This window comes from Nipponia nippon, unplaced genomic scaffold (assembly GCF_047370975.1).
Source record: "Nipponia nippon isolate SJK-2023a ecotype South Korea unplaced genomic scaffold, ASM4737097v1 scaffold_23, whole genome shotgun sequence".
In the NCBI taxonomy this organism is placed as follows: domain Eukaryota; kingdom Metazoa; phylum Chordata; class Aves; order Pelecaniformes; family Threskiornithidae; genus Nipponia; species Nipponia nippon.
In genome coordinates, this window is record NW_028262340.1 from 6,323,163 (window position 1) to 6,348,929 (window position 25,767).

Here is a 25,767-nt window from a genome sequence, read left to right on the forward strand (position 1 = left end):
GAGTGCCTGGGCTGTACCACTGCCGCGGGGGCGGGGCCGCGCGGGCTGCACCATCGCTGGGGCGCGGGGGGGGACGGGGACACAACGGGGGAGAGGGTCCAGGTGGGCGGGGCGGAACCATTCGCGGGGGTGAGTGGGAGGAGACGCCAGGTGGGGCTGAACCATCCCGGGGCGGGGAGGGGGGCACGCACAGAGGCCTCCAGCAGCGCCCAGGCCCCGGGGCTTGGCCCGCCCGGGGTGGGCGAGAGCGGGGCTGTGGGGGTCCCACACAACCGGGACCGGCGTCAGAGGGGCCTGGGGCCCCAGCAGCACCTCGGGGTGGGGTTTGGTGGGAGGGGGGCTCATCCCCTGAGGGCGTCACCCCGCTTGCCCCATGGCGGCCTGGCCTCTCCTGGGCCGCAGCGAGGCCCCGCGGCCACCGCCAGTGCAAAGGCCTTTTATTTCCCCAAAACGCGATGGTGGTTACTGGACAGATCCTGCAAACACCACGGAGGGGGAAGAAAGAGCATCCCATGGCCAAGGGCCGGGGCGGCCATCGCTTTGCAGGGGGTTCCTGCCGTCACTGGGGGCGAAGGAGGCAGCGAGGCCCAGGCAGAGCGGGGTGAGGGGCTGGCGCGGCCCCCGGGCAGCCCTGCGTGGGGCTGGAGGCTGGACTCACCCCCGGGCGAGCACGGCGGGCACCCACCGGGTCCCGCACGGCTCCACCGGAGCCCCCCGCGCACCAGCCGTCCTTTGGAGTCACTTGGCTTTGGCCGTCCATCGCCTTCTGGGGTAGGGAGCGAAATCCGCTGCTCCAAAGACCCAAAGTGCTTCAAATCTTTACTGCCGAGCTCCAGGCAGTGTTCGCTGATGCCCCAGAGCGACGTGTAATGGAGTCTGTGGGGACCTGGTGCAAGGGGGAGCACCCCCGGCCACCCCGACGCGAGGGTGCCCCAGCCGCTGCTCGGGTCCTCACGGCTGCTGCTGGTACTGGCCCTCGGTGGCGGTGAAGAAGTCCTCCAGCACGCTCTTCATGTACTCGAAGGTGGGACGTTCCTCAGGTTTCTCCTTCCAGCACTGCATCATCAGTTCGTACAGCTCCTCCGGGCAGTTGTCCGGCTGCGGCATGCGGTAACCCCGCTCCAGGTTCTGTATCACCTCGGGGTTGGTCATCCCTGCGAGGACAACGCGCACGGCGCTGAATTTGGGTCACCCCCCCCGTGTTGCAAGCAGCACCCTACGTTTGCAAATCCCATGGGAAAGCTTCCTTCCCCCTCTACTGCCTCTGAAACCCCCGGTTGGGTTTTGGGCCGTGGCTGGCCATGTGCATTGGGAAGCGAAACCATCGCTGGCTGGCAGGGACGGGAGCCAGATGGGGCGGCTCGGGGCGTGTGTGTGCGTGCGGGAGTGCATGCACACACTCGCGGGTGTGCGCTTGCCTGCGTGTGCGAGCCCGTCTGCTGCGCAGCTGCCGGGAAATCCTGACCTGGATACGGGATCCGGCCGTAGGTGACGATCTCCGTGAGCAGGATGCCGAATGACCAGACATCGGACTTGATCGTGAACGTCCCGTAATTAATAGCCTCTGGTGCTGTCCACTTAATGGGGAATTTAGCCCCTGAAAAACAGCAGGAGGGGGGAAAATAAAACGTTATGGCTGAGCTGGAAACATCCCTCTCTGTTTAACCTGATGGGACAACCGCAAGTCAGCTTCTGTCCCTGCTGGATGCCTGGGGACAAGCTGGGCTTGGTGGCAGCCAGCCCCCCGGCCCCCGCTGCTTGGCTGGCTACAGAGCCCCCACCCGCGCAGGCTGGCACCCCTGCAGCGGGCCAGCACGCCTGTTCCTGCAGTAGCCACCAGATAGAGCTGTCACCCCACCAAAAGCAGAGTCGAGTGGGTATGCAGGGGGTCCCGCAGCGCCCCCGCCGGCTGGGGGGAGGGATGGAGAGGGGAGAAGGAGATCTGCACCCCTGCCTGCTCCCCTCTCCGGGGGCTGCACGCTGTCCTGCAGCTCCCGGGGCACCGCGGGGACGCCCGAAGGGGCTGGAGTGGTGGGGGTTCCCTCCTCCCGCGGCCCCACGCTGTGGGCACCCCAAACCGTGGGCACCCCAAGAGCGGGGCTCGGCGGGGGCACACATGGGGCTGAGGCGGTGGGGGACGCACCCTCGCGGGCCGTGTACTCGTTGTCCTCGATGAGGCGGGCCAGCCCGAAGTCGGCGATTTTGCAGCACAGGGTGTCCGACACGAGGATGTTGGCAGCCCGCAGGTCGCGGTGGATGTAGTTCTTGGCCTCGATGAAGGCCATGCCTTCGGCGATCTGCGGTTCAGAGTAATTGCAATTAATAGCTGCCAGCCCCAGCAGAGCCCTCCCCGCCAGCAGCCCCGCGGCTCTGTCCCCCCTCACCTGCGCGGCCATGTCCAGCAGTTTGTTGATGCTGAGCTTGACTCCTTCCGAGGTCTTGAGGAAGTCCACGAGGCTGCCTGCAATGAAGGCAGCAGGTCTCAGCGGCAGGCAGGCGCGCTGCCTCCCCTCCCCGTGGTGCCTGTTATGGGTTCACCAGGGCACCGTCCCCCGGTGCAACACCGAAGGTGGGGCAGGGCAGCTTGTAGCCCGCGGAAAGGCAGGCAGGAGTTGGTGGGCAGGAGAGCAGGCTGCCTGCAAGGTCCTTTTCCCCTTGCCAGGCTGACCCCCGAGCTCCCAGCCGGTGGGAGAGCTGTGATGCAAAGGCAGAGCGCGGGGAGGTGAAGGATGCCAAAAGCAGCTCAGGACGCATAAACCAGCACCCACCGCTGAAAGGGAGCAGCCAGGAGCCGAAGGGACCACGGCTCCTCACACCCCCCAGCCACTCCCACCCACAGTGGGCAGCGCCCGGGTGCCCTCACCCTTCTCCATGTACTCCGTGATGATGTAGATGGGCTCCTTCGTCACCACGGCATAGAGCCGCACCAGCCGCGGGTGCTGCAGGTTCTTCATGAGGTTGGCCTCCGCCAGGAAGGCGCTGGGTGACATGCTGCCCTGCTTCAGGTTTTTGATGGCCACCTTGGTGTGGCCGTTGTAGAAGCCTGCGGAGAGACGGGGCAGAGCGTGACGGGGCAGAGGCACCCCGTGGCCAGCCATGGCCGGGGGACGTGTGGCAACAGCAGTGCTGGTGGAGGAGGCAAGCGTGGAGGCTACTCGGTGATGCAGAGCATCCCAACACGAGACTGCACAAGCAAGAGATGCTGGAGATTGCAAAGGCTGGCCGAAGAGCAAGCCCAGAGGCAGCGAAGGCTGGTGAGGGACCCTCCTGCCCCGGAGGACTGTTGTAGCAGGGCCGGGGGACTCTGGGGGACAATCACAGCTCTGTGCTGGCCACCTCCTGGGCAAAAATCTGTAATTGCGTTTTAGCCCACCAGGCAGATATTTTTACGTGTGCATTTCAGCCACCGGGAGGAAAGGAAGCTGTTGGTTGCTGGGTTTTGAACAGGAGGGGCGGCTGGGGGAGCCGGGCAGCGATGGCGAAGCCTGGCTCCTGCTGGGTACCCGGAGGGGACTCTGGGGGACGGCCAGCACCCAGGGCCTGCGGGCAGGATGGAGAGGAGTGTGGCAGCCCCAGTGCCTTCCCCACCACAGCACACAAGGAGCAGGAGGTGCTTTTGTGGCTGGGTCGCAGCACGCTCGAGGCTGCGCGCTGCCTCCGAGCCCCCAGCTGCTCCCAGCGTCGCAGCGACAGCCACAACAAGGGCCGTTTCCCGTGCGGGGCCACACACGGTGCTCGCAGGCCCCATGCCAAAACCGGCAGCTGCTCTCACAGTGAGCAGAGCCCACCTCAGCGAGGACACGGTGCAGCCCCCGTGCATGCACGTCCTGGCAGCGGGTGCCTGCCCGGGCAGCGGTACAGGGGTCCGGGTGGCCAGGGATGGGACGGAGGGAGCTTGGGCTGCTCTGGGTAAACGTGAGCTGCCCCTAGGCTGCTCTAGCTGCTGATTTTCTCCCTTCTTCCAGGGCCCTTGTAAAAAGCCAAGGTCCCACGCTTGGGGCTGTGCTGGCTGCTCCATGTCCATGTCCTCCCGCCGCAGGGCCTGGCCGGCGCTGCCCACACCGGTGCCCTCATCTGGGAGGAAGCACCGCAGTTTCACCCTGACTCACCCATCCAGACTTCTCCAAACTGCCCCGCTCCCAGCTTCTCCACCAGCTTCAGCGACTCCCGCGGCACCTCCCACTCATCCTGCCACCACGGCTTCTGCGGCTTCTGGGTCCGGCAGGGCTTCCCGAGGCGGGTGCAGAGCCCGTCAGAGCTGCCTGTGGCGCAGGGGGAGGCAGAGCCAGCATCAATGCAGGCAGAGGGCACCCAGCACAAGCTAATGCCTTTGCTGGGGCACAGGTAGCAGCATGTCCCGCTCATTCCATCCCATCCCATCCCATCCCATCCCATCCCATCCCATCCCATTCCCATCCCATCCCATCCCGTCCCCTGCCTGCAGGCAGGACGAGCCCTGGGACCACTTGTTGCCCCCAGCCCCTGGAGGGCACATACGTGTGTAATACTCCACCAGCTCGTGCAAGCTGCTGAAGGTGACGCGGGGGGAGATGTAGTACCCCCCGTTGTCCATGTTGCGGATCTTGTAGTGCTTCACCGTCTCGCCCTGGTTCTGGTCAAAGTCCCTCACTGACAGCGAGTAGGAGCCTGGGGAGACAGGGGACCATGTGGGTGTGGGACCCCAACACTCCTCCTGTGCTTCCCAGCTCCTTTCCCAGTGCCCGCCGCAGGAGATGCCGGCGGGACCCGCGGGACGGTACCTTTGGAGGTCTCGCTCTCCCGGATGAGGAAGGAGCCATGCGTGTTGCCCGACGCGAGGAGCTGCCGCTCCGCATCCTTGCGGCTGATGTTTTTGAAGAACCACCTGGGGACACGGGGCAGGGTTAGGGCTGCGGGGGCTCAGGCTGCCTTCCCCCACCAGCACTCCGGGGGATGCTCCTGGCATCTTCTCCCCATGCTGGCACAGCTCCTGCCGGGGCACAGCTCCTGCTCAACCCCTACTCACGGCTCCGGCTCCAGGCTGTTCACCATGGCCACGAAGTTGTAGGGGATCAAACCCTCCTGGCCGGTGGTGAGCGACTGCGCCTTCCACCACTCCCCGCTCCTGCAAGGACACAGCGAGGTGAGACCCCTCCTCGGCTGCCAGGACCCTGCACGGACGCCCCTGGCAGCACTGGGATGCCGTCTGGGGAGCCACAGGGTCGTGCCGGCACGGGTGCTGGGATGCCGTCGGCGCTCGCTCACTCTTCCAGGATGCGGAGCTTCTCGCCCTTCTGCAGCCCCAGGTCCCCGTCGTGCTTGGGCTCATAGTTGTACAGGGCCACCACCAGCTTATCTGGGAGGACAAGCGGAGTGGCAGGGTGGCAGTGGCCAACTGGGGGGGTGTCCACAGCCGCCCCCCGCCGCGGCCAGACCTTACCTTGCAGCGGGGAGCACGGCGGAGACGTAGCCTCATAGGACACCAGGGGGTCTTGCACCTCGGAGCCGTTGCGAATCAGCCTCTGCGAGGGGACGAGGAGCCCCATGAGCCCTCGCCTTCCCAGGGTTTGGCCATCCTGTGGCCACCTCCAGAGGCGTTTGGGCACCGGGACGGGGGGGCCGCTCACCCCCTCCTCACCTGGCGCTTGCTGTTGGGCTCAATGGGGTAATTGCAGTGCTCACAGATGTCGATGTTCTCGATCCAGTCCTCGTCATAGTCCGAGCTGCAGCAGCAGCCCATGGTGGCTGCAGGGGGGCGAGAGGCGATGAAGGAAGCCTTCGCACCCTCGGCCCCAGCATTGCCTCCCCTCCCACTCCAGCACATGCCCATCCCCGCGTCCGTCCGTCTGGCTGCCCACATCGCGTGGCCCGTCCCGCACACTCCCCAGGTCCTCTGTTGAACTGAGGGCATCCCCTGACTGTCACCAGCCACATTTCCTCCTAATTTTGTTCTGGCTTTGTTAATTAAAAACACTGAAGGCAATTAGTCCCCAGCCTGAGGCTCCCCGAGCTGCTGGCACAGCCAGGCATTGCCTCCTTCACCAGCTCCATCCCACTTGCAGCCCTTGGGCTGCTCCCTCCATTCTCCATCTGGATCACAATCTAATCATGAATATCCCATTAGCAATTAATACGTCCTCGCACGGCCCTGCAACGCGTGTTTTACGAGGTTTGGCTGACCAGGTGCCTCCCAGGCCCTAAAAGCGGCTCCCTGGGGTCAGAGGCGGATGCGAGCGCTCACCCACCCACGCTGCATCGCCTCCGATTTCCTTCTCCCCCGGGGGCTCTTTTTAGCCTCCCCCTGCGCATTCAGCCCGTGGCTGTGCTCCTGTTTCCTGCATCAGGGATGTCCTTTAAACTCCCATCCCTGCTCGGGGGCCCTCATCCTCAGCAGCTCACCCTGAAACATCAAGGATCCCCCAACCTCAAGCATCAGCCCTGGCCACAGTGACACCAAGCCGGCGTGGGGCCGCGCCCCAGGGTCCCCGGCACCGCGGCGTGGGCACCAGGGCAGCCTGGCAGCGATGCCACAAGTGTCGCGTGGGCTCTGCAAACCACCCGGGCAGCTCCCGCCTTTCTGCGAAAGCCAAGCGTGGCACGGAGCCGGGAGCTCCGGCAGTGCGTCATGTGGAAATGGCGGCCCACGGCCCTGGAAAAAGCTCTTCTGCAGAATCCCCCACGCCTACACCACCGGGATTTATCTCCACCGAGACCTGGCCCCCAAATCCTCTTTCCAGGCTCTGCCCAGCAGCTCTGGGGGCTCTTTGGGGGCCCCAGTGTGGTTCCCGCAGGCATTGGTGTCAACCACAGGGCTGGGAGCCCCACGCCGCCGAGAGCCAGCCCAGGTGTCTCTGCCCCGGCACCCAAAATCAGCGGCTGCTTTTGCAAACACCGAGTGGGAGCTCTTATCTGGCAGCGAGGCAGTGCAGCTGCGAGGGTCCCCGTCCTCGCCATGCCCTGCGGTGAGCCGGGTCCCCGGTGGGCCGGCTGAGCCCCGGGAGCTGCTTTGCTGGGAGATGCTGGCTGCTGGCACTGCCATCACCGTTTTCTCCTTGGTTTCCCACCTGGAAGCCATTGCGCCACTGTGTTTTCACAAGCCCCCGGTTAAATCCACCTCTCTCTGTGTTGCCGGGGCGGGCACGGCAGCGGGGGCTTCATTTGAGTGGGTACCCCCATGGGCAGCTGGGGACGCAGGGAAGAGCCTCACAGGGGGTCCCCAGGGAGGGTGCAGTGTCCCCACGGTGCTGCCAGCCCCCGGTGCCACCAGCCCCAGCCGTCAGAGCCCTCTGCCCACCAGAAACCCCCAGTCCACGCTGCCAGGGCTGGTTTTGCAGACCAGGAGTCCCCTCCCTCGGGGAAGGGGTCGACACGGCTGTTTCGGCATCCACGGCAGGGACAGGGGGGCCATCCCCACAGTGCCGCCCCAGGGTGCCCAGTGCCACGGCGGCCGACGGGAGCAGGCAACGGGTGATTTTGGCAAGGAGAAGGCAGACGAGCAAGCCCCCCGCATGCTGTGCAATGCTGCTTTGGAGACTCAAATGCTAAAAACCACCCTGGTGCCTTCAGCTTCCAGTGACACTTATTTGGGAACACACTTTGGCACCCAAAAATGGGCTCGGCCATGCCACGGTGCCCCAATGCAGGCAGGAGGAGCAGGCAAGGCCCCGTCCATGCCCAGGCAGCAGCAAAGCCCCTACCCAGTGCCAAGCACAACCCTGGCACTGTAGAAGAGAAGCCCCTGCTCTCCCAGACCTGCCCGCAGACCCTCAAACACCTTTACCAAAGGCGAGTGGTGCCAGGAGGTGTTTTTTCCTTCCTGCACGGAGCTGGGGTGGGGAGGGAGGTGCTGCTATTGTGCCTTTTTTTTTTTCTTATGAACTCAAGCCACAGCGTAATTTCCACCAAGCAGCCGTTTCACCTGCGCGGTGCGAGGGCCATGCCGGTGAAACAGGGCGTTTGAAGTCGGGTTTTGTGACTGCATCTGTGCAACCGAATTTCTCATACGAAGGCTGCTTGGGAGGGATGTGTAGGCGCCCCTGCCCCATGCCTCGCCGTGTCCCCGGGGAGGTGGCTGCGTGTGTGCACGGGTGTGCATGCATGTCCTTGCACGGCCATGTCCGTGCCTTGCCCCGGCTTTGCTTGGGAGCGTGTCTGAGCCCCCCCAGTTCTTTCCGGAGGAGCTGCCCTGTGCTGGCCCTTCCGCACACACTTCTTCAGCCGGGTCCGGTTGGTTTGTTCACAAGCGTGGGCGGGTGCGAGGAGGGTTGAAGGCTGGGCTGACCCTGTCCCTCATGCTCTTCAAGGCTCAGCGGGGTGCCCCAGATGTCCCCAAGCCAGCTGTGGCCCGGCCGGCCGGTCCGCCCTGCGCTGGCGTAGCCTTGCAGAGATGTGAAGGGCCATGGCCCTAAAGCTGCCATCGCAGCGGGGAGGTGTTTGCACTGCGACAGCACCGAAACCAGGTGTATCTCAGTGTCTGAACCCCCCAAACTGGGCCGTGGACCCCAATGGACCGGCACTAAACCGCTGCCTGTCCCTAAGCTGCTCTCGCCCACAGCCGGGCAGGCGAGAGCCTGGCGCTGGGGACAAAACTCCCACTTTGCCCTGGAAATGGGGGCTCGGGGAGAGCCCTGCGAGGGGCTGGCGCTCCCACCCTGGGCAGGTCCCCGAGGTGAGCAGAGGCCATCGGGGCAACGGCTTTCACCCCAACTGGGAGGCCACAAAGGAATGGGGAGCACAGCCCTGCTCCCCCCATCCCTTGCCCGGGCACCAGCGCTCACGTCCCCCCACAGCGACAAGCCCGAATCCCCATTTCCATCCCTCCGAGGGGCAACCTCGGAGAGTGGAACAGGACCCCCCACCCTCCGCAGGCACCCAGGTGGTCCCCAGCTCCCATCCAGAGGGTGCAAACCCTCTCACCCCCAGGTCCCCATTACCTGTTGCAGCGAGGTGAGGACCAGCCACTCTCAGATTCCCATGGCCCAGCAGCAAGAGTGAAGGTGCTGTCCCCGCTCACGTCCTCTCCATCCCCGGCAGGAGCACGGCGACCCTTTGGGGAGCAGACACGAGCCCCCCGCATGCGGGCGCGCGCTCCCTGCCGCCGCCACTCGCTCTTGCTCACTGCCTGCCCTGGTTTCCTGCCTCATGAGCAAACTCTAGAGAAGCTGGTTCGCAGTTCGCGCACAACCGCAAGAGCTAGTGACAAACCCCGATGGCTTCCTGCCATCCCTGGCATGGAGGGTCCCTGCTCTGGGTGCCCCCGGCCACCAACCCCCAGGGACCAGGTGGGCAAGGTGATGCTGAGCCCCTTGGCTGATGGGAGAGCAAGGTCTGGTGGGCTGGGGCCAGCCCAGCAGTCTGATGTGCTGCGAGGGGCCAGCGATGGGCAGGGGTTTGTCACCCACTGCCCGGGCAGTCCCGGCTAGCTGAGCCCCCCGGTCGCCTGTGCTGTCCCCTCTCCAGTGCTCAGCGTGGGCAGGCCAGCGGTGCCATGCACCAGCTGCCCCGACCCCATTGGGACCCCTACACAAGTTGCAGGACCCATCCTGCACCCCACAGCCCCCACTTTGGCTGTCACCATCGGGCCACCCAGACCCCAGCGCCCCGAGAGCCACAGTGACAGTGGCTGAAGCCGAGGGGACACGTTGTGCCCCGGCCAGGCTGCCAGCCCTGTGTTTTTGGAGACAGCTCAGAGCAGAGCAACCACAACACTATTGTCTTGGCTTTTGCGATCAAACATGAAGCCGCAGGTACCTGCCCGCTGCTCTGCAGCGGCACGGGCAGGAAGCCCAGCTGCGCCGCGGGGGCTGAGGCAGCTGGGGGGGCACCGCGGTGGCAGCACCGAACACAGCATCCACCCTAGCAGGGACATTTCCCAGGGGCAGCCGCGTAGCCCCGTTCCCGTTGTGCTCGCCAATGCCCCAGGTGCCCCGGGCAAGGGGTGGTGGGGAGCGCTGCCAGGCCCTGCGGTGTGTCCTAGCCTCGGGGTGCACAGCAGGTTTTCTCCGTGTTCCGCTGCTACCCTGGGAAGGAGAAGCAGCCCCCAAAATTATCCCTGGGTCATTCCACAGCTTCCCCGGCTCACCCCACATCTTCCCCAGCACCGCTTGCAAAAAGCATTCTGTGAAAGCCGCATCCCCAAGCGGCAACTTCTTTTGTAAAGGGTTTGGTGCTAATGGAGGAAGGGAAAAAGCCAAAAGCAAACCCCTCTGGTGAGGGCAGCTTTGCTGGCCCTGGCTGGCACTACCCCTGGGGTCCATCCTGCTCCCAGCGCAGCGTTGCAGGGGGTCAGAAGCTGGGGCAGGACGGCGGCGCGGGGGCTGCCGAACCCTGAGCACGGCCCCCGGCACCTCCTGGCCTCAAGCCTCAAAAACAACCCCTCCATTCGCAGCCGGTTTGGTGACGAGCATTTCCTGCAACGGTGCAGCCTGAGCACCCACCCGCTGCCAGGGGCACCCGGGGAGACATCCCCGAAGCAGAGACGCCGTCTCCCCAGTACGGCACCGTCCTGCAGCAGAAGCCGGTGAGAAGCCACCTTCCCCGTGAGCCAGAGCCCCGGGGAGCGGCCGGGGAAGGGGCGATGGCAGCGTGGTCCCTCCCGCCACCCCATGTTCCCCACAGCGAAGGGCCGGGAGCCACATCTGGAGGCGCTGGCAGGTGACCGGGTACATGCAACAAAAGGAAAAAACATCAGCTCTCACCTTCACCTCCTTTTATTCCTTCTCAAAGCATTTTCCACTGTGGTTGACCCCACCATCCTTAGGGACAGGGCACTGGGTGCCCCAAAACACCCAGTGCCCAATGGGGACGGTGGCATTTCCCATGCCACCGTGGCACGGCATTGCCCCATGGCCTGCCCCGAGGGAGCTCAGCCCTGGCAGCCACTCCGCAGCCCCCGAGGCACTTTGGGAGGGATCCGTGAGCCCCACCAGCTCTGGATGCACCCATGGGTGCCCGCAAAGCTCCCGTCCGGGCTCGGAGCCGAGCAGTCCGTGTGGTCCCGCCGCGCTCAGCAGAGGGAGAACCGTCGGGAGTTGATGTTCATGCGGGTGACGCCGATGTGCTTGAGCGGCATGGAGAGCAGGAAGGCGGCCTTGGGCGGGATGTTGCAGAGCAGGTCCGAGTCTTCCTCGCAGCCCTCGAGGCCGAAGGTGGCATCATCCAGCATCTCCTTGTGCTGGTGGCAGGCCTGCTCCACCTTCAGCCGGTGCAGCTGCGCCCGCAGGCGCATCAGCTGCTGCGCCAGGCGCTGGTCCGCAGCCTGCATCTCCCGCTGCATGGGGAGACGGGCGTCAGGGCTGGAGCGGGACTGGCCGCCGGGATGCTGGGGCAGCAGGGCTGGGGCTTGGCCAGGGCACACGTGGCCCTGGGATCAGCACAGAGCCCACGCACGCAGTCCCGGGGTTGGCACAGCGTCTGCGCCAGGGTCACAGCCCACGGTCAGCCGAGGTGCCCGCGGGTTTGTACCCACATCACTGTTGCTGCCTGTGCCACCCCATGAAAGCCACTGCAGCTGTGCCACACCAATGAAGTCCACCATGCCACCAGCAGAGCAGGCAGGAGGGGGTGACAAGTGCAGACCCTGACAGAGCTGTGACCCCCAGTGCCGTGCAGGGGACACGGGCAGAGCTGCGGCACCGCAGAGCCACACGCACCTTGCAAAAATCCACGTACGCCGGCCGTGCTGGGCGAAGGAGCAAAGCACTGCGCCACGGCTGGAGCACCCTGGCCCCGGCACAGGCTGTCGCTGCTGCGTGGGGTTGGGCTGCAAGCGCTCCCTCTGCACGGAGGAGCCCTGTGGCCCTGTCCCTGCCTTGGGGCTCAGCCCTTGCCCACCCCTCGTGCCCCCCATCCCACCAGCAGCTACTCACCAGCTCCGTCCTGAGCCACTCCAGAGCCGATTCCACAGTGGCGAAGCCACAGATGCTGCCGTCCCCCTCATCCTCAGGGTGCCCAGGGCCCTGCTCTGCCCCCCGCGCCACCCCGGGGGTCCGGCTACGCCAGGGCTGCCCGCGCACCCGGGCTTCCCACTCCAGGTAGGAAGGTCTCCGTGTCTGCAGCTTCAGCTTGGCCGTCAGCGCCTTCACGCTGTCCAGGCTCTCCTCCTCCCAGCTGGGCTCCTCTTCGCCCAGCTCCTTGAACTTCAGGTGGCCGAAGGGCATGGTGGCACCCGCCGGAGCCCCCCAAAACCCTTGGGTGACCTCTCCCTGCCTCAAAGCCCCCTTGCAAACGGAGCCACTGCACCCACAAGGCAAGGAGTGCCCTGACCACAGACAGACAGACAGACACCAGCTCCCCACACTGCACCCACGTCCCGGCTATTTATTCACCCCCAGAACAATAAAGGTTGGGGACGCCGAGGACAATTCTAACGGGCAGGAACTTTCCTTATCCAGAAGAGTGCAAAGGAAGGGGTTTTTGGTTTTGTTCGGTGGCGGTTTGGTTTGTTTTTTTTTTTCCCTTTTCTTTTCTTTTTTAGCATGATTGCCTCCAGCTGGGAGGAGGCTCCCCGTCCCCCGGAGGAAGCCTCCACCGGGACCCGCCGGGATGATTTATCCCCGGCAGCCGCCGCCCTCCCGCACCCGGCCGGGGCCGGGGGGAGCCCAAAAAAAACCCAAGGAAGGAAAAAGAAACCGGGGGGGGGCTGCGGGGGGGACGGGGCGAGGAGCCGGGGGGCAGCTGGGGACCCGCATCCCGGTCGGGCCCTTAAGGTGGAACCGGGTCAGGATGCGGCCGCTGCCCGCCCCCGGCGGTGCAAGCGCTGCCCGCGGCGGCTCCGGGAGCAGCGGCCGTGGGTTACGGGCCTCGCCTGCGCCCCACGGGCACCGCCTGCCCCGGGGACGGCCCCCCCCGGCCCCCCCCGGAGTCGTCCCCAAAGACCCTGCTTGCAGCGGCCGTGCTGCGCTGCCAGCCCCCGTGTCCCCTCCCGCGGGTCCCTGCGGGTCCCCTCGGCTCTCGCACCCCCGGCGGTGCCCCCCTCCCCCCCGGGAGCCCCCAGACCCCTCCCGGCGGCGGGGCCCGGCGGAGCCGCCCCGGGGCCGGGCCACCTTAAACCCGACATCCGCCGGGCGCGGAGCCCTGCGCCGAGCCGCCGGCCCCGCCGGCACGGCCGGGCTGTGCGGGGCATCGCCCGCCTCCCTGCCCGCACCCCGAGGTCCCTACTTGCACCCCACGGTCTCCCGCTTGCACCCCGAGATCCTTGCTTGCACCCCAAGGTCCCCTGCTTGCACCCCGCGATCTTTGCATGCAGCCCGCGATCCTTGCGTGCACCCCAGCGTCCCCTGCTTGCACCCCGAGATCCCTGTTCGCACCCCACAGTCTCCCTGCTTGCACCCTGAGACCCTTGCGTGCACCCCACAATCCTTGCATGCACCCTAAGGTCCCTTGCTTGCACCCCAAGATCCGTGTTTGCACTCTGAGGTCCTCTGCTTGCACCCCACAGTCCCCCGCTTGCACCCCGAGATCCCCGCTTGCACCCTGAGGTCCCCGCCTGCCGCCGAGCCCGAGCAGGTAAGCACAGGGGTGGCCGGGGCAGGCAGCGCTGCCAGCCGCTCACCCTCCTCCTCCTCACCCAGGGCACTTGGCGGCAGCTTCTGCTCCGTCCCCGGGCCTGGAGGTGGCCATGGGTGCAGGCAGAGCCGGTGGGTGCAGGCGGAGCCCCTGGGAGCCGGGGTCAGGCTGGTGCCGGGGGTCTGGCAGCAGTCGATGCAGCCCCAGCGCGACAGGCCCCACCGCAGGCGGGGAAGGACCCAGAGCTGCTCCCTGCAAGGCGGCCACCAAAAATCCATGTTCTCCCCGCCACAGCACAGCCAGCACCGGGCACGGGGTACCCGCGGCTCAGGGTCTGGGCACTGCCAGGGAGCCTGGAGCCAGCTCAGCCCCGTGCCTCAGTTTCCCCATCTGCAATGACAGCATTGCTGGGGGAGGAAATAAGTCACGCTGCTCTGCATTTTGCAGCGAGGAAGCTCCATATATGCTATAGGTGATAATGTAAACACGAAGAGGGGGGGGTGAGGCTATAGGGCCCTGCGTGACACAGAGGGAATAGGGGGTTTCCAGGCTGGGCCGTGCTGCTGCAGGATTTCCCCTTTCTCCCTCCAGCCCCGTGGCAGCCGCCGGCAGCCAGTCGCCGTGCCCGGCAGACGCAGGCTACGCTGGGGCTCGGCGGCCACCGGCACCGCCATGGAGTTCTCCGAGCTGATCAAGACGGCGACGGTGGAGAGCGTGCTGCTGTCGTGTGCGGGGCTGCCGGCGGTGAAGGGCACCCTGTGCATCACCAGCCACCACCTGCTCCTCTCCTCCTGCCCCGGGGGGGACGCCCAGCCAGGCACCGTGGAGCTCTGGCTGCTCATCCGCAACGTGGATGCCGTGGAGAAGAGGTGGGTCTCTCCCCGTGGCTGGCCCCGCGCTCCCTTCTAGCGGTGGCACCCCTGCCTGAGCTGGAGGAGATTCCCCGCTGCTCTCCCGGTGCCCGTGGCAGAGCACGGCCACCCCATGGTGCTGCTGCCGAGCCTCGTCCCTCCTCCCCCCCACGGCCCATGCCAGGGATGCTCGCAGCACCGGGCATTGACCTCCTCTTCTCCTCCGTGCCTCAGAGTGCAGAATTTAGGCTGGTACCAGCCCCCCGGGACTAACGGCTCCCCGCGAGACACCAGGTTTGGCTTTTAACACTCTCTCAGCTCTGCTAACCCACCCGGCAGCGCCCGGCTTTGTGCTAACCACCACGGCGCCCGCCGGGCCCCGGGCAGGGCAGGGAGATGGTGGAAATCCTGGCTTCAGACGGGCGTGCCACTGGTGCCAGATGAGAGCCAGCAATTCGGCACCCACACCGGCACAGCCCTCCCGCTTTGTCCCGCTCAGCTCTCCCAGGGGGAGAGGGCAGCTCAGCACTGTCGCATGTCTGTCTGTCTGTGTGCACGGACCTACAGCCAGCCCTGACCCTCCTCCTGCCTCCCCCAGGCTCACCAGCTCCTCCGGCACCATCACGCTTCGGTGCAAAGACCTGAAGGTGCTGCAGCTGGAGATCCCGGGCATGGAGGAGTGTCTCAACATCGCCAGCTCCATCGAGGTGAGCTCCCGGGTGGCCGGAGAGCCTGGCCTGAGCCGCGCCGGGCTGCAAAGGGTTGGCAGGAGAAAGCGGCTGTCCGCAGTGTTTGCTCTCGGTCTGTCATTAACGTGGGTAAATAGTCAGCTCCCGGCCTGTGTTGGTTGGCACTGGGTGCCCGCGGGGCTGGTGGTGCCAGCGCCTGCCTGCCCAGCCCTTGTTTGCAGCTGGGACATGGCCAGGAGCGGGGAACGGGGATGGTGGTTTGCAGAGGCTGCCCTGGGGACAGGGTGGGGACGTTCCCAGCCATCTCCGTGCTCCTCACCCGTGACCAGCTCCACCTTTGCTCCCACTCCAGGCCCTCTCCTCGGTGGACTCCGTGATGATGATGTACCCGTTCTTCTACAGACCCCAGAGCCTGAAGCTCGAGGAAGGATGGCACCTTTTCCCCCTCGAGCAGTACTTCCAACAGATCGCCTCACAGGTGAGCCTGGAGGGGAGAGACCCGGCTGGGCTGGGAAGCGACTCCCGCCCCCCATGCCGGGCTGCCCGCTGGGGCTCACGCAGCCAGGGCTGCCAGGGAGGCACCCGAGGCAGCCCCCCGCCCCGTGTCTTCCCCAGACGAGCCAGTGGCGGCTGAGCAACGTGAACCGGGATTTCACCACCTGCCCCACGTACCCTCCCGCCGTCATCGTGCCGGCGGCGGTGGACGATGATGCCTTGCGGAAGGCTGCCCGTTTCCGGCAGGGCGGGCGATTCCCCGTCCTCAGCTATTACCACCCCAAGAACGGCACTGTAAGTCCATCTCCCCGTCCTCCCCCTCGTCCCCTCTCCCGCCACTGCCAGCCCTTGGGTGAAGGCGGCTCGAAGCCCCCCATCCCGTGGGGTTCCCCCGGTGCCCCCTGGCTCTCACTGCCCGCCATCCGTCACCCCGCAGGCGATGCTCCGCAGCAGCCAGCCGCTGACGGGCCCCAACCGAAAGCGCTGTCGCGAGGACGAGATGCTGCTGGGGATGGTGCTGGATGAGGGGGAACGGGGCTTTATCATCGACACGCGGTCGGCCCAGGCAGCAAAGCAGGCTCGGATGACGGGGGGGGGCACAGAGCCCAAGTCCTCCTACCCGCAGTGGAGGAGGCTGCACCGGCCCCTGGAGAGGTGAGGGGCTGTGCTGAGGCCTGGCGCTCTCATGACACGGGTGATGACACTGCCCTGCCGATGGCACAGGGACTCCGGCCCCCCAAAAAAAGACTTGCCAAGCCCCTGACACCACTTTCCTCCCCTCCCAGAGGCCGCCCGCTGCAGGAGAGCTTCATTAAGCTGGTAGAAGCCTGCAACGACACCTCGATCAACATGGACCGGTGGCTGAGCCGGCTGGAGAGCTGCCGCTGGCTGAGCCACGTCAAGGCGGCCCTGAGCACGGCCTGCCTGGCCGCACAGTGCATGGACAGGTAAGGGGGGCTGCCGCCCCGCGGCCCCTGTTTTCCCCCTCGCAACGCTCTCAGAGTGGCACAAACCTCGGGCGCCATCCTGGGCTCGCCGGCACAGCCGGCATCGCCCCGACTGCCCGCGCTTGCCCGCAGGGAGGAGGCCAGCGTGCTGGTGCACGGGGCGGAGGGGACGGACACGACGCTGCTGGTGACGGCGCTGGCCCAGGTGATCCTGGACCCGTCCTGCCGCACGCTGGTGGGCTTCCAGGGGCTGCTGGAGCGGGAGTGGATCGAGGTGAGACCGGCGGTCCCGGAGGGGCTGAGCACCTGAGCCCAGCTGGGTGCCCCCAGGTCCCCCTCACCCCTGTTGTTCCCCCTCCGGGGGTCCCGCAGGCCGGCCACCCCTTCCACCTCCGCTGCGCCCGCTCTGCCTACTCCCACGCCCGGCTGAAGCAGGAGGCGCCGCTTTTCCTCCTCTTCCTCGACTGCGTGTGGCAGCTGAGCCGCCAGTTCCCCTTCTCGCTGGAGTTCAGCGAGCACCTTCTCCTCACCCTCTTCGACAACGCCTACGCCTCCGCTTACGGCACCTTCCTCTGCAACAACGAGAAGGAGAGGCGAGTGGGGCGGGAGGTGGGGACGCCGCAATGCCACGGTCACCACCGTGCCCTCGGGGCAGACCCTGCCTTCACGCTGCCGGGTAGGGCAGAGCGAAGCCCTCCCGGTCACGGCTTGGGTGACGCCTGGCCCCACGACCCCCGGCAGGGACTGAAGCGCGTCTCGATTCTCCCGTAGGTGCCTGTGTAAAGTGAAGGAGAGCACCCACTCCCTCTGGGCCTGGCTGAACCAGCCTGGGGAGAAGAAGAAGTACCTGAACCCTCTCTACTCGCCCAACGCCCTGGTCATCTGGCCCTCCGTCGAGCCCCAGAGCATCCAGCTCTGGCAGGGTAAGCTGGGTCCAGCGCTCTCCAAACCCATCTCCAGCTCCGAGCTGGGCTGGGTGAGGGAAAGCTGCTCTGCTTTTCCCCCTCGACAGGGCTACGGCATGGCTGAAATAACAGGCAGCCCCTTTTCTCCTAGGTTTATTCTTCCGATGGATCCGCTCATCCCAGTACCTGGACGAGGCCTGGGCAGAGATCCAGCGGTTAGTCCAGGGCAACGACTCCCCCGTCAAGGAGAGCGCGGAGAACAGGCTGAGCCGGTCCCTCTCTGACCCCGCTGCCCGGACGGAGAACGAGAGATGAACGGCAGCGCCGGCGATTCGGTCCCCGCAGGCTGCCGGGCCCAGGTGACGCCGCAGTTTTTTCCGGGAAGGGCTGTGCGGGACGCAGGCCCCGCGGAGGCCGGAGGACAGCCCTGGGAGGGGGGACAGCCTCCCCTTCGCAGCCTCGGGGCTGCGCAGACTGAGCTTGTGTCAGTAAAGTGCTCTCTCTCGCAGCCCACGCCTGCTTTTCCGCTCTTACGTAGGGGCAGGAGCAGCCCCGCTCCCTTGCAAGCGGGGCTCCTTCCCGCTCTCTTCCCCAGCAGGATTTCGGCAGCGCTCGTACCTGGATCGCCAGCGGAGCAGGAGGCGGCAGGAGGTCGATGTGCCCGGCGGCATCGGCCTCCGGCAGCTCCCGCCGCGGTGTGCCAGGCTCGCAGCCCCTGCCCGGCTGCCAGGCACGGGCGGCACAGCAAAAACTAAGTGGCAGAACATGCTAAACCCAACACCCTCTCCACAAAGGCCACGCTGGCACCCTAACCCTAAACTGCAGCAGTTTAGGTGTTGCGTCAATCGCTCCGAGCTGGGAGCCAGGCCGGGAAATCTGCCCTTGAACCCAGTTTTGAGGAAGGAAAGAGATACAAACCACCCCTCCAGACAGACAGACGCAGGGCGAGAGGGGTGGAAGGATGAGGATTTGCAACACGAGCCTACTAGCGCAGGAAATAACTGTTCCATGAGGAAAGTTGGCCCAGGGTCAGTCCAGCAAATAAACAAAGCACCAGAACCGGGCGCGTGCGTGTCATCTGGAAAACAATGACTGGCTGCTGCGCTTCCAGCCTGCTGACACTTCGGGGCCGGACCTGAATCGCAGCTGCGGATCCTCCCCGGGAAAGAGTTAACCTGGGGCGGACGGAGGCCCCAGGGTAACAGCGCTGCTCTCTGCCCATGGGTGGGGAGCAAGGCACTGCCAACAGAGCCGGGAAAGCAAAGCGCGCGGGTTAATTTTGTTCCAGAGCAAAAAAAAAAAAAACCAAAAGACCACAGAGGTGCTTTTCCTTGTGTTTATAAAAGATTTCTATTTATTTCCTGATGACTTTTTTTCTCCCCTGATGTATAAATATGCCCAGCAGGGCAGGAAGCTAGCAACCCCAGGGGCAGGCAGGCAGCCAGCCCCGCTCCCCTCCTTGCCTTCGCTGCCTCCTGTGAAAGCCAGTCCCGCGTTTCCAGTTGCCCACCTTCACACAGCCCCCGAGATCGCTGCTAACTGCTTCCCGCTGCCTCCTGCGGAGCGGACTAACTTCAGGCCTTACACCAGTTCTGTGCAGGAGCCGACGGATTGGAAGAGGAGAGGGATTCCTCCTTTAAGCTTCAAATTCAAACTCAAAGTACTGGGGATCGAAGTAATGGATGCGAACGTAGCCGTCCTCACCCCCGCTGCTGTAACTGTGCGGGAGGAAAAACAAGATGAAGTCACCGACGTTGTCAGGAGCTCGCAGCATTTAGGTTTATACCCGTATTGGAGTCTGTTCTCACAACCCCCTCTAAAAACTAACAAAGGAGTTGCAGGACAGAAACAATATCAGAGACGTGGCCAAAATGTGCAAGAGGGCCTAAGTGAAGCCCCCGGACGGCCTGCGGGGAGGCAGCAGGGCTGGAACAGGAGAATTAAGGAAGGTGCTGGCTCCATTCCCACTGCAGAGCTCCTGCGAGCCCAGCCGTACCCGAAGCAGCAGGTGGGCTAGGCTTAACCGGGGCGTGCTGCAAGACCCACAGAGATCCTCACCTCTTCCCGTCGGGGTGAAAAGCAACACTATTTATCGGACCAAAGTGACCCTTCACTCTGCCAAACTCTTCCTCAAAAGCCAAGTGGAAGAACCTGGGAGAAGGAAAAAGATTTAAATGCTCACAAGAAGCCGGGAGCCTGGTTAGGGACACAATCAGGCTTTCCTCAAAAAAGCTCTGCACGTTTGATGACTCCTCCAACACTGCCAGGAGCAAGATGCTCTGGGACAAGCACCCGGGGGCTGGCAGGGGTCCTCCAGGTGAGGACTCGACCCTGCCAGAGGAAGAGGACCAACCTCGCCTCAAATTTGCCAATCCTGGTGGAGGTCGTGGTCACATCCATGGCCTCTTGCCCACCACCAAGCACGACCTGCAAAGGAGAGAAGCCACAATGCCTCAGCGCCGCTTACATCACACGCTCAGCGGCGGCCAGGAGAGGAGGGAGCCAAGCCTTGGCGAAGCCTCCTACGAACCCAGCAGATCCCACAAACTCATGAGCCCGCCTGACTCCAGCCCCAGAGAAATTCCCGCCTCCCAGACGCACTCGTTTGAAGATGAGAGCACACAAAGCCTTGTTCCCTCCACCAGACCCATCCTGCAGTCACATTTTTTAGCTGGACTGGTGACACTCTGCCTTCCAGCTGCCTGGGACAACGCAGGAGTCATAGTCAGACCGTTAAAATGAGCGAGCGCATTCTTACGTGATCAAAAATGGGGGAGAGCGCAGCAGAGTTCACCGGTCGCTCCGTCCGGAACGTCTTCAAATGCTCGAGTGTTGTGCAGTCAAATAGCTAGGAGGAAAAGGGAGAGAGTTATTCTGCGAGAGGGCTGGCAGCCCAATTCAGTCACACACATCTGGCTGCTAGGCCTCACCTGGGCAGATGTTGGCTCTACAGCCACTCACGGGCACCCAAATCCCAAAAACATTTCCCCAGAATCCCAAAATACTGGCCTAAGGTAACTCTCGCCTCTGTCACCTTCCAGAGGTAGCAAACTGCAGCCTTAATTTTGGCAATGTTGTTTCCAATGCCTGGCTCTTAATTTAACATGGTGGTGCCTCCCCTTTCCCACTAAGCTTTGACTTTACACTCATGCAAATTCCGCAGCCGCAAACCTCTGCGACAGCCATGGCTCCGAGCAGAGGTCCTGCAAGCAAATACCAACAGCCCGCTGCGTTTCCGCCGGGAGGCCTCACCTTGGCTGTGTTGTCCTTGGAGGCAGTGATGAACATGGTCATGTCCCTGGAGGTCTGAATATCGTTGATTTGCTTGGTGTGCTCCTTGATGTTTGAAAGCTGCTCCCCTGACTGAAGGGTAAAGAAGGCGGTTTCAGCGTGCCGGCAAGCGAAGCGAGCATACACGCCATTTCTCCATTAAAAATAATTTAGGAGACATCGCTGTCAGCAGCGGGGCAGAGGCTGGTCCATCCCCCGGGCTCAAGGGAGCTGCGTACTTCAGCCATCCCTCCACGGGGCTGCTGGTTTGAGCCAAAAAGGCCATATTCTGTCCCGTGACCACAACAGGAACGCTGCGATATCCTCTCCCAGGCACCGCTGCCTCAGGGAGATGCTGTTCCTTATCAGACTGACCTTGGCACTGAACTGGTTCAGCTCTCCGCTCTCGTGTCCTGCGATGATGAACTCTCCCAGAGGGCCCCACACAGCACTAGTGATTTTAGAATCACTGCAGGGGATTTTCATGTAAGGCTCGTTGTTCTCTGCAGGAAGGAAGGAGACAGACAGACAGACACAGTGGCACCGGCTCCAGCGATCAACGCTTCCCCTTATTCCCTGGTGCAGGCACTGGCCTGGATTCCTTACCGATCTGGCTGGGGTCCCGGAGGTCAAAGAAGCTCACAAAACACTGATATCCCATCTGCTTGTCCGTGGAAAACATGATGATGTTTCCTCCGAAGTCGAAGCCACACGTCCTCACTGCTGAGCTGGTCTTCACCAGAGCGAGCTGCTTTCCTGAACACAGAGCAGAAACCGTCAGCCACTTCACCGGGTCCTTCGCTGCCAGGTTAATGAAAATGAGCCGCTGAACGGCAGGGTCAGAGCGAGGATGAGAGCGTCGGGCGGAGCCGACAAACAGGTTCAGTGACCTGTGAGCGCTAACCGCGCGTTTTGACTACTTGGGCAGTAAAGCGAGTAAACGGACTGAATATTCAGTAGAAGCTAGGCACGTACGCAAACCCTTCCCTGCAGCAGTCTGAGTTAGGATTCAGACTTCTTTCAGAAGCACATGTTACACTGCCACCACGTCCTCCAAGCGTAGCAGGCTTCATGGCAGGACAGAGCCGTGACTCAAAGGTGGCTGCGCGGGAAGAGAGGAGTCTTACCTGTTTCACAGTCCCAGAGCCGACAGCTGTTATCCGCAGAGCCGGTGAGCACATGTCGTGTGTCCCCTAGGTCACCAGTTAGGGAATATCAGCGCGTTCTCACCCCCAACAAGCTACTATCTAAATTCCCAGGGAATATTTATACACAAGATCAAAAAGCCGTATCACACAGAGACTGGACAAGTTCCATTCCAGGACCAGCAATACTCCAGTACAGACAGACACAGAGTCCAAGTGCTCCCATTACAAACCCCGCAACTTTCCTCTTGAAATAGTAAAGAAAAAGGTTCCAGCTCTTGCATTAACGCAACCTTTGCACGTTTTTGTCTCTGCTACGTGCTGCCCACATTGGAGAGGGAAGCCTTTGTGTAACTCGGACACCTCCCCTGAGCTCCCAGGGCCACCAGAGCAAAAGCAACGACGCACCAACGAAAGCAGACGGGGCACGCTGCACACGTTATTCCAAACAACAGCCTGGGAAGGAAAATACCCAAAAGATGGAGCCAGGGAAAGACAGCAGAAGAGTTAAACGCACTGTATCGCCCTCATGCTCCTCTTCAAGAGGAAACAGTGCAGCAGTTGGGAGCAATCAGCTCAAATGAATCACTATAAAGAAAATATATGGGACAGACAAACTGGTTTCTGCCATCGAAGGATACAGTCTGCATCCACGCACCAGACAGCTCCTGTGTGCCCGTTGTAGGTGCCGAGCCTCTCTCCATTCACCGAATACCAAACGTTGACAATCTGGGAGAAGAAAACAACCAGATTAATTAATGGGACTGATGAACAGCCGCTCGGTTATCGCGGTGGGGGCCGGTTTTCACCCGGGAGGTGGAGGTGGGGGGAACGCCGCACTCACGGGATCCTTGGCCACGGTGAAAAGCAGGTCTCCCTCCCGGTTGTACTTGATCTGCGTGATGGAGCGCTCATGGCCCTGCAGCAGGATCGGCTTCTGCGAGGGGGGGGGAGACGCCATTTAATGCCTCAGGCAAGGCGCGGCCGGGGCTCCTGGGCCGCGGGGAGGGTGGGGGGCGACCGCTCCCCACCCTCCCCGCGGCCCAGGAGCCCCGGCCTGGGGTCTCTGCACCGCCCGCCAACCGGTCGCTACCCGCAGCCCGGTCCCGCTCTCACCATGGCGGCGGCGCCGAGGCGAGAGAACGATGCGATCGCTTCCGGGTTAGAGGATGAGCAGGACGGAAATACGTCACCGTTGCTATGGCGCCCGTGGGTGAGCTTCCGGGACTGAGGGGAGGCCGCTCCCGGCATGGGGAAGGGTCGGTCCTGAGCGGGGAACCGGGGCTTTCCCCTTGGGAAGGGAAATAGCCACCGGCTGGGCCTTTGAGGGGTCTTCCCTCAGGGGATGTGGCGGCAGGCTGGGCCCCGGGGGGGTCTTTCCCTGCGGGGGGAGCAGGGCCGTGGCCTGGCCCCCTGCGGGGCCTTCTCTGAGGGGGGATGTGGCCTGCTGCGAGGCCTCCCCCGAAGGGAGGACATGGCCACAGGCTGGGCCTGCAGCGGGGCTTTCCCTGTGAGGGGGAACGTGGCCACGGGCTCGGCTGGCTCTGGTGCTTTCCTCCCGGGAGCGTGGCCGCAGGCTGGGCCCTGTGAGGGGCCTTCCCTGAGGGGGATGTGGCCGCAGGCTGGGCTTCCTGCAGGGTTTTTCCCTGGGGGGGATGCAACAGCAGGCCCGGAGTGGGGTCCTTCATGATGGGAGACAGCAGCGAGCCGGGCTGGTGAAGGCTGTCCCTGATGGGGGACGGCAGCGGGCCAGGCCAGGCCCTCTGCGGGGAGATGAGGATGGGCTGACCCGGTGTGGACCCTCTGAGGGCAGCAGCGATGGCAAACCGGGCCGCCGTTCCCCTGGGGCCATCAGGCCGCTGAGCCGAGGCTGTGCCGCAGGAGAGGCAGCGGCGCTGGTGCTGGTGGCCGTGCTGTGGGGCAGCACCGGGCCGTTCCTGCGGACGGGCGCGGCGGGGCTGGAGGAGGTGCGGTGCCAGGGCCGCCTGCAGCAGCTGCTGGCCGAGATCCGATTCCTGGGCCTCAACTACAAGGTGCGACCCCATCCGGGCTCCCGGGCCGGGGAGGTAGCTGGGCGTCAAACTGCCTTTGGGATCATTCCTACCTGTGTACTTCTGGACTCGATACTTAAACTGTTCAATATTCCATCCATCATCAGAATTCTTTATCCTCAGTATATTCAATTGCCTGTAGCACGGCTCTTCCCGTGCAGAATTAAGACCGCTTTATTAGGCAGCAGGTCGTTAACCCTCGTCTTTTGTATGAAATAAGCACGGTCTGCCTTCTGCAGATTGGGGAACTGAGAGGCTGAGCAGCTTGTGAGTGGCAGCGGAATCGCCAGCGTGCCACGTTTCCGCAGCCAAACACAGCACAGGGCGAGCGGGTCTGGGCTCCTTCGCTGCCCGCTCGCTGGGGGGGGTGCACGGTGGGTTTGCAAGCAGCAGCTGACAGGCTTGTGCTCTTCCTGCAGTACGTGGTGCCGTTTCTGCTCAATCAAGGTGGATCTCTCCTCTTCTACCTCACCTTGGCATCTGCAGGTTAGTCCTCATAGTCACTCCACTTTTGTGGAGTGGGTTGATTGGGATTTTGGGAGGATCCGTGCTACTGATTACTCCGGTGACTCAGCTAAACATCAAGCAGCTGTCTTGTATTAATCACCAATAAAACTGGCGTCTTATGATTTGTACAAGATTATCCATTTTAAACCATTGGTGTTAAAACTGTTCCATTTCAGATCTGTCCCTGGCCGTACCGCTCTGTAACTCCCTGGCTTTGATAGTCACGCTGGTGACTGGGAGGATTCTGGGAGAGGACATTGGTGGTAAAAGTAAGTTACACTTAAAACATTGCCTCACGTTATCTCCTGCATCTATTTGCTGACCTAATAGCGTGGGCCACCCTCTGGTCTCCTGAAAAGCAGCAAATACCTGCACTAGTTAAGATAAGTAGTAGCTCTTGCTACAGAAGCTGAAAAGGAAGTGAAACGGACTTGTAAGTGGGCAGGGCTAGTAAATTTGAAGATAGAACTGGCTATCTAAGCTAACAGTTTACAGGCCTGAGCCTTTACCTAACTAGATATTTAACCATAAGAGAAATACTAAATAATATGCCCACCATGGAAAAGGAATGCCCCATAAGCCCCCAAATGCCAACACCCATCTTTCTTTCCTTCCCTTACGTCCTACAATAACATTTCCCTGCTCAGAAAGTCAGAAAATGGCAGGAAACGTGAAAGCTTAAAAACACCAGGACCCGGCGCAATACCTGTAGGAATACGCTAAAGTGGTTTTTGGTTATTTAAGGCTGGTTCTCGCCAGCCAGCCGTACAGCATCAGCACCGTTTTCTTAGAAACATGCTTTGCCCAATGTACATGGGCAGTCCCAACATCCAGACCCCTTGAGAACTGCCCTGCTCCAGGTCCTGTCTATCCAGACGTTTACGCTATCCTGTTTACCGTGACATCTGAGCATCGCGTGTTTAGCCATGAGAAGGTCTGACGGACTCCTGTTGAATTCTCTAAGTTCCCAACGCATTATTGTTCATTTCTATAGAGTCTGTGGCGGGAATGCTGCTCACTGTCCTCGGAGTCACGCTCTGTGTAGCTGGTTCGTGAACGAGACGCGGTGAGAAGCAGAGGACGAGGAGCTGTTCCAGGGTAACCCCTGTGGCTGAAGGGGGACTTCTGGCTCAGCAGCAGACCTAGGAAGCTGTATTTTGACACACGGATGTCAAAAAACATGAAAACGTGGACTGAGCACCAGGGTGGACCAAGGCACGTTGCAAGGACGTCCTATTTAATGCCTTGAATTAAGGAATTTTTTGCCTGTGGGTGTTTCAAGGCAATGATGATTGAATTGCCTTGTTCAGCACTGGAGGGATAATAAGTGGTTAATAAATCACACAACGGGAACTTCTGGGACCAAGTGTTTTTTCTGTAGAATGAATCTATTTAGGAACTCTCCCTGTCGTGGCCAAGCAC

The 25,767-nt window shown here is 62.9% G+C and overlaps 5 protein-coding genes across 9 annotated transcripts; 2 read left to right on the forward strand and 3 right to left on the reverse strand.

Moving 5' to 3' along the window:
• Nucleotides 1–145: 145 nt before the first annotated feature.
• On the reverse strand, nucleotides 146–9,080 carry LCK (LCK proto-oncogene, Src family tyrosine kinase). Of its 2 annotated transcripts, XM_009470827.2 has the most exons (13): nucleotides 8,913–9,080; nucleotides 5,618–5,724; nucleotides 5,420–5,501; nucleotides 5,245–5,335; nucleotides 5,006–5,104; nucleotides 4,761–4,864; nucleotides 4,498–4,647; nucleotides 4,110–4,262; nucleotides 2,864–3,043; nucleotides 2,385–2,461; nucleotides 2,144–2,297; nucleotides 1,466–1,597; nucleotides 152–1,154 (listed from the first exon to the last, which is right to left on the reverse strand). In XM_009470827.2, the coding sequence occupies exons 2-13, from the start codon at nucleotides 5,717–5,719 to the stop codon at nucleotides 952–954; spliced, it is 1,527 nt and encodes a 508-aa protein (XP_009469102.1). In that variant the 5' UTR covers nucleotides 5,720–5,724; nucleotides 8,913–9,080; the 3' UTR covers nucleotides 152–951. The 2 variants fall into 2 exon arrangements, with proteins under 2 accessions (XP_087616876.1, XP_009469102.1); XM_087760750.1 differs by having other exon boundaries at nucleotides 146–1,154; nucleotides 5,245–5,501.
• A 1,620-nt stretch (nucleotides 9,081–10,700) lies between these two features.
• FAM167B (family with sequence similarity 167 member B) lies at nucleotides 10,701–12,155 on the reverse strand. The gene is made up of 2 exons (XM_009470826.2): nucleotides 11,847–12,155; nucleotides 10,701–11,248 (listed from the first exon to the last, which is right to left on the reverse strand). The coding sequence occupies exons 1-2, from the start codon at nucleotides 12,135–12,137 to the stop codon at nucleotides 10,985–10,987; spliced, it is 555 nt and encodes a 184-aa protein (XP_009469101.1). The 5' UTR covers nucleotides 12,138–12,155; the 3' UTR covers nucleotides 10,701–10,984.
• A 367-nt stretch (nucleotides 12,156–12,522) lies between these two features.
• On the forward strand, nucleotides 12,523–18,654 carry LOC104017764 (myotubularin-related protein 9-like). Of its 2 annotated transcripts, XM_087760894.1 has the most exons (13): nucleotides 12,523–13,129; nucleotides 13,418–13,485; nucleotides 14,077–14,354; nucleotides 14,571–14,630; nucleotides 14,935–15,043; nucleotides 15,378–15,503; nucleotides 15,641–15,814; nucleotides 15,957–16,174; nucleotides 16,306–16,467; nucleotides 16,600–16,741; nucleotides 16,840–17,060; nucleotides 17,239–17,390; nucleotides 17,524–18,654. In XM_087760894.1, the coding sequence occupies exons 1-13, from the start codon at nucleotides 12,523–12,525 to the stop codon at nucleotides 17,685–17,687; spliced, it is 2,481 nt and encodes an 826-aa protein (XP_087617020.1). In that variant the 3' UTR covers nucleotides 17,688–18,654. The 2 variants fall into 2 exon arrangements, with proteins under 2 accessions (XP_087617020.1, XP_087617021.1); XM_087760895.1 differs by lacking the exon at nucleotides 14,571–14,630.
• Nucleotides 18,655–18,694: 40 nt separating this feature from the next.
• Nucleotides 18,695–23,053, reverse strand: EIF3I (eukaryotic translation initiation factor 3 subunit I). The gene is made up of 11 exons (XM_009470824.2): nucleotides 22,904–23,053; nucleotides 22,632–22,724; nucleotides 22,429–22,516; nucleotides 21,770–21,835; nucleotides 21,249–21,398; nucleotides 21,018–21,145; nucleotides 20,625–20,735; nucleotides 20,131–20,220; nucleotides 19,726–19,799; nucleotides 19,431–19,523; nucleotides 18,695–19,090 (listed from the first exon to the last, which is right to left on the reverse strand). Exons 1-11 carry the CDS (start codon nucleotides 23,036–23,038, stop codon nucleotides 19,009–19,011), a joined length of 1,110 nt encoding a protein of 369 aa, XP_009469099.2. The 5' UTR covers nucleotides 23,039–23,053; the 3' UTR covers nucleotides 18,695–19,008.
• TMEM234 (transmembrane protein 234) lies at nucleotides 22,988–25,718 on the forward strand. 3 transcript variants are annotated; one of them, XM_087760896.1, is made up of 5 exons: nucleotides 22,988–23,000; nucleotides 23,669–23,820; nucleotides 24,258–24,324; nucleotides 24,522–24,614; nucleotides 25,340–25,718. In XM_087760896.1, the coding sequence occupies exons 1-5, from the start codon at nucleotides 22,988–22,990 to the stop codon at nucleotides 25,399–25,401; spliced, it is 387 nt and encodes a 128-aa protein (XP_087617022.1). In that variant the 3' UTR covers nucleotides 25,402–25,718. The 3 variants fall into 3 exon arrangements, with proteins under 3 accessions (XP_087617022.1, XP_087617023.1, XP_009469236.2); XM_087760897.1 differs by lacking the exon at nucleotides 22,988–23,000 and adding an exon at nucleotides 23,008–23,046; XM_009470961.2 differs by lacking the exon at nucleotides 22,988–23,000 and having other exon boundaries at nucleotides 23,063–23,820.
• The last annotated feature ends 49 nt before the right edge of the window (nucleotides 25,719–25,767 follow it).

Bases quoted from the DNA above. Each gene is read 5' to 3' on its own strand.
- EIF3I (XM_009470824.2), bottom strand. From the start codon at position 23,038: ATGCCGGGAGCGGCCTCCCCTCAGTCCCGGAAGCTCACCCACGGGCGC. The intron at 20,736-21,017 runs GTCAGTCTGATA...TTTACCCTTCAG, and splicing joins TGAACCAGTTCAGTGCCAAG to TCAGGGGAGCAGCTTTCAAA. The intron at 19,091-19,430 runs GTGAGGATCTCT...CCTCCCGCACAG, and splicing joins TTTCACCCCGACGGGAAGAG to TTACAGCAGCGGGGGTGAGG.
- LOC104017764 (XM_087760894.1), top strand. From the start codon at position 12,523: ATGATTTATCCCCGGCAGCCGCCGCCCTCCCGCACCCGGCCGGGGCCG. The intron at 13,130-13,417 runs GTCCCTACTTGC...TGCACCCCACAG, and splicing joins CTCCCTGCCCGCACCCCGAG to TCCCCCGCTTGCACCCCGAG. The intron at 15,044-15,377 runs GTGAGCTCCCGG...CTCCCACTCCAG, and splicing joins ACATCGCCAGCTCCATCGAG to GCCCTCTCCTCGGTGGACTC.
- LCK (XM_087760750.1), bottom strand. From the start codon at position 5,719: ATGGGCTGCTGCTGCAGCTCGGACTATGACGAGGACTGGATCGAGAAC. The intron at 2,298-2,384 runs GTGAGGGGGGAC...TCTGAACCGCAG, and splicing joins TGCTGGACATGGCCGCGCAG to ATCGCCGAAGGCATGGCCTT. The intron at 1,155-1,465 runs GTCAGGATTTCC...TTGTCCTCGCAG, and splicing joins CGGCCGGATCCCGTATCCAG to GGATGACCAACCCCGAGGTG.
- FAM167B (XM_009470826.2), bottom strand. From the start codon at position 12,137: ATGCCCTTCGGCCACCTGAAGTTCAAGGAGCTGGGCGAAGAGGAGCCC. The intron at 11,249-11,846 runs GTGAGTAGCTGC...CTCCCCATGCAG, and splicing joins AGTGGCTCAGGACGGAGCTG to CGGGAGATGCAGGCTGCGGA.
- TMEM234 (XM_009470961.2), top strand. From the start codon at position 23,443: ATGCAACAGCAGGCCCGGAGTGGGGTCCTTCATGATGGGAGACAGCAG. The intron at 23,821-24,257 runs GTGCGACCCCAT...CTCTTCCTGCAG, and splicing joins TCCTGGGCCTCAACTACAAG to TACGTGGTGCCGTTTCTGCT. The intron at 24,615-25,339 runs GTAAGTTACACT...TCATTTCTATAG, and splicing joins AGAGGACATTGGTGGTAAAA to AGTCTGTGGCGGGAATGCTG.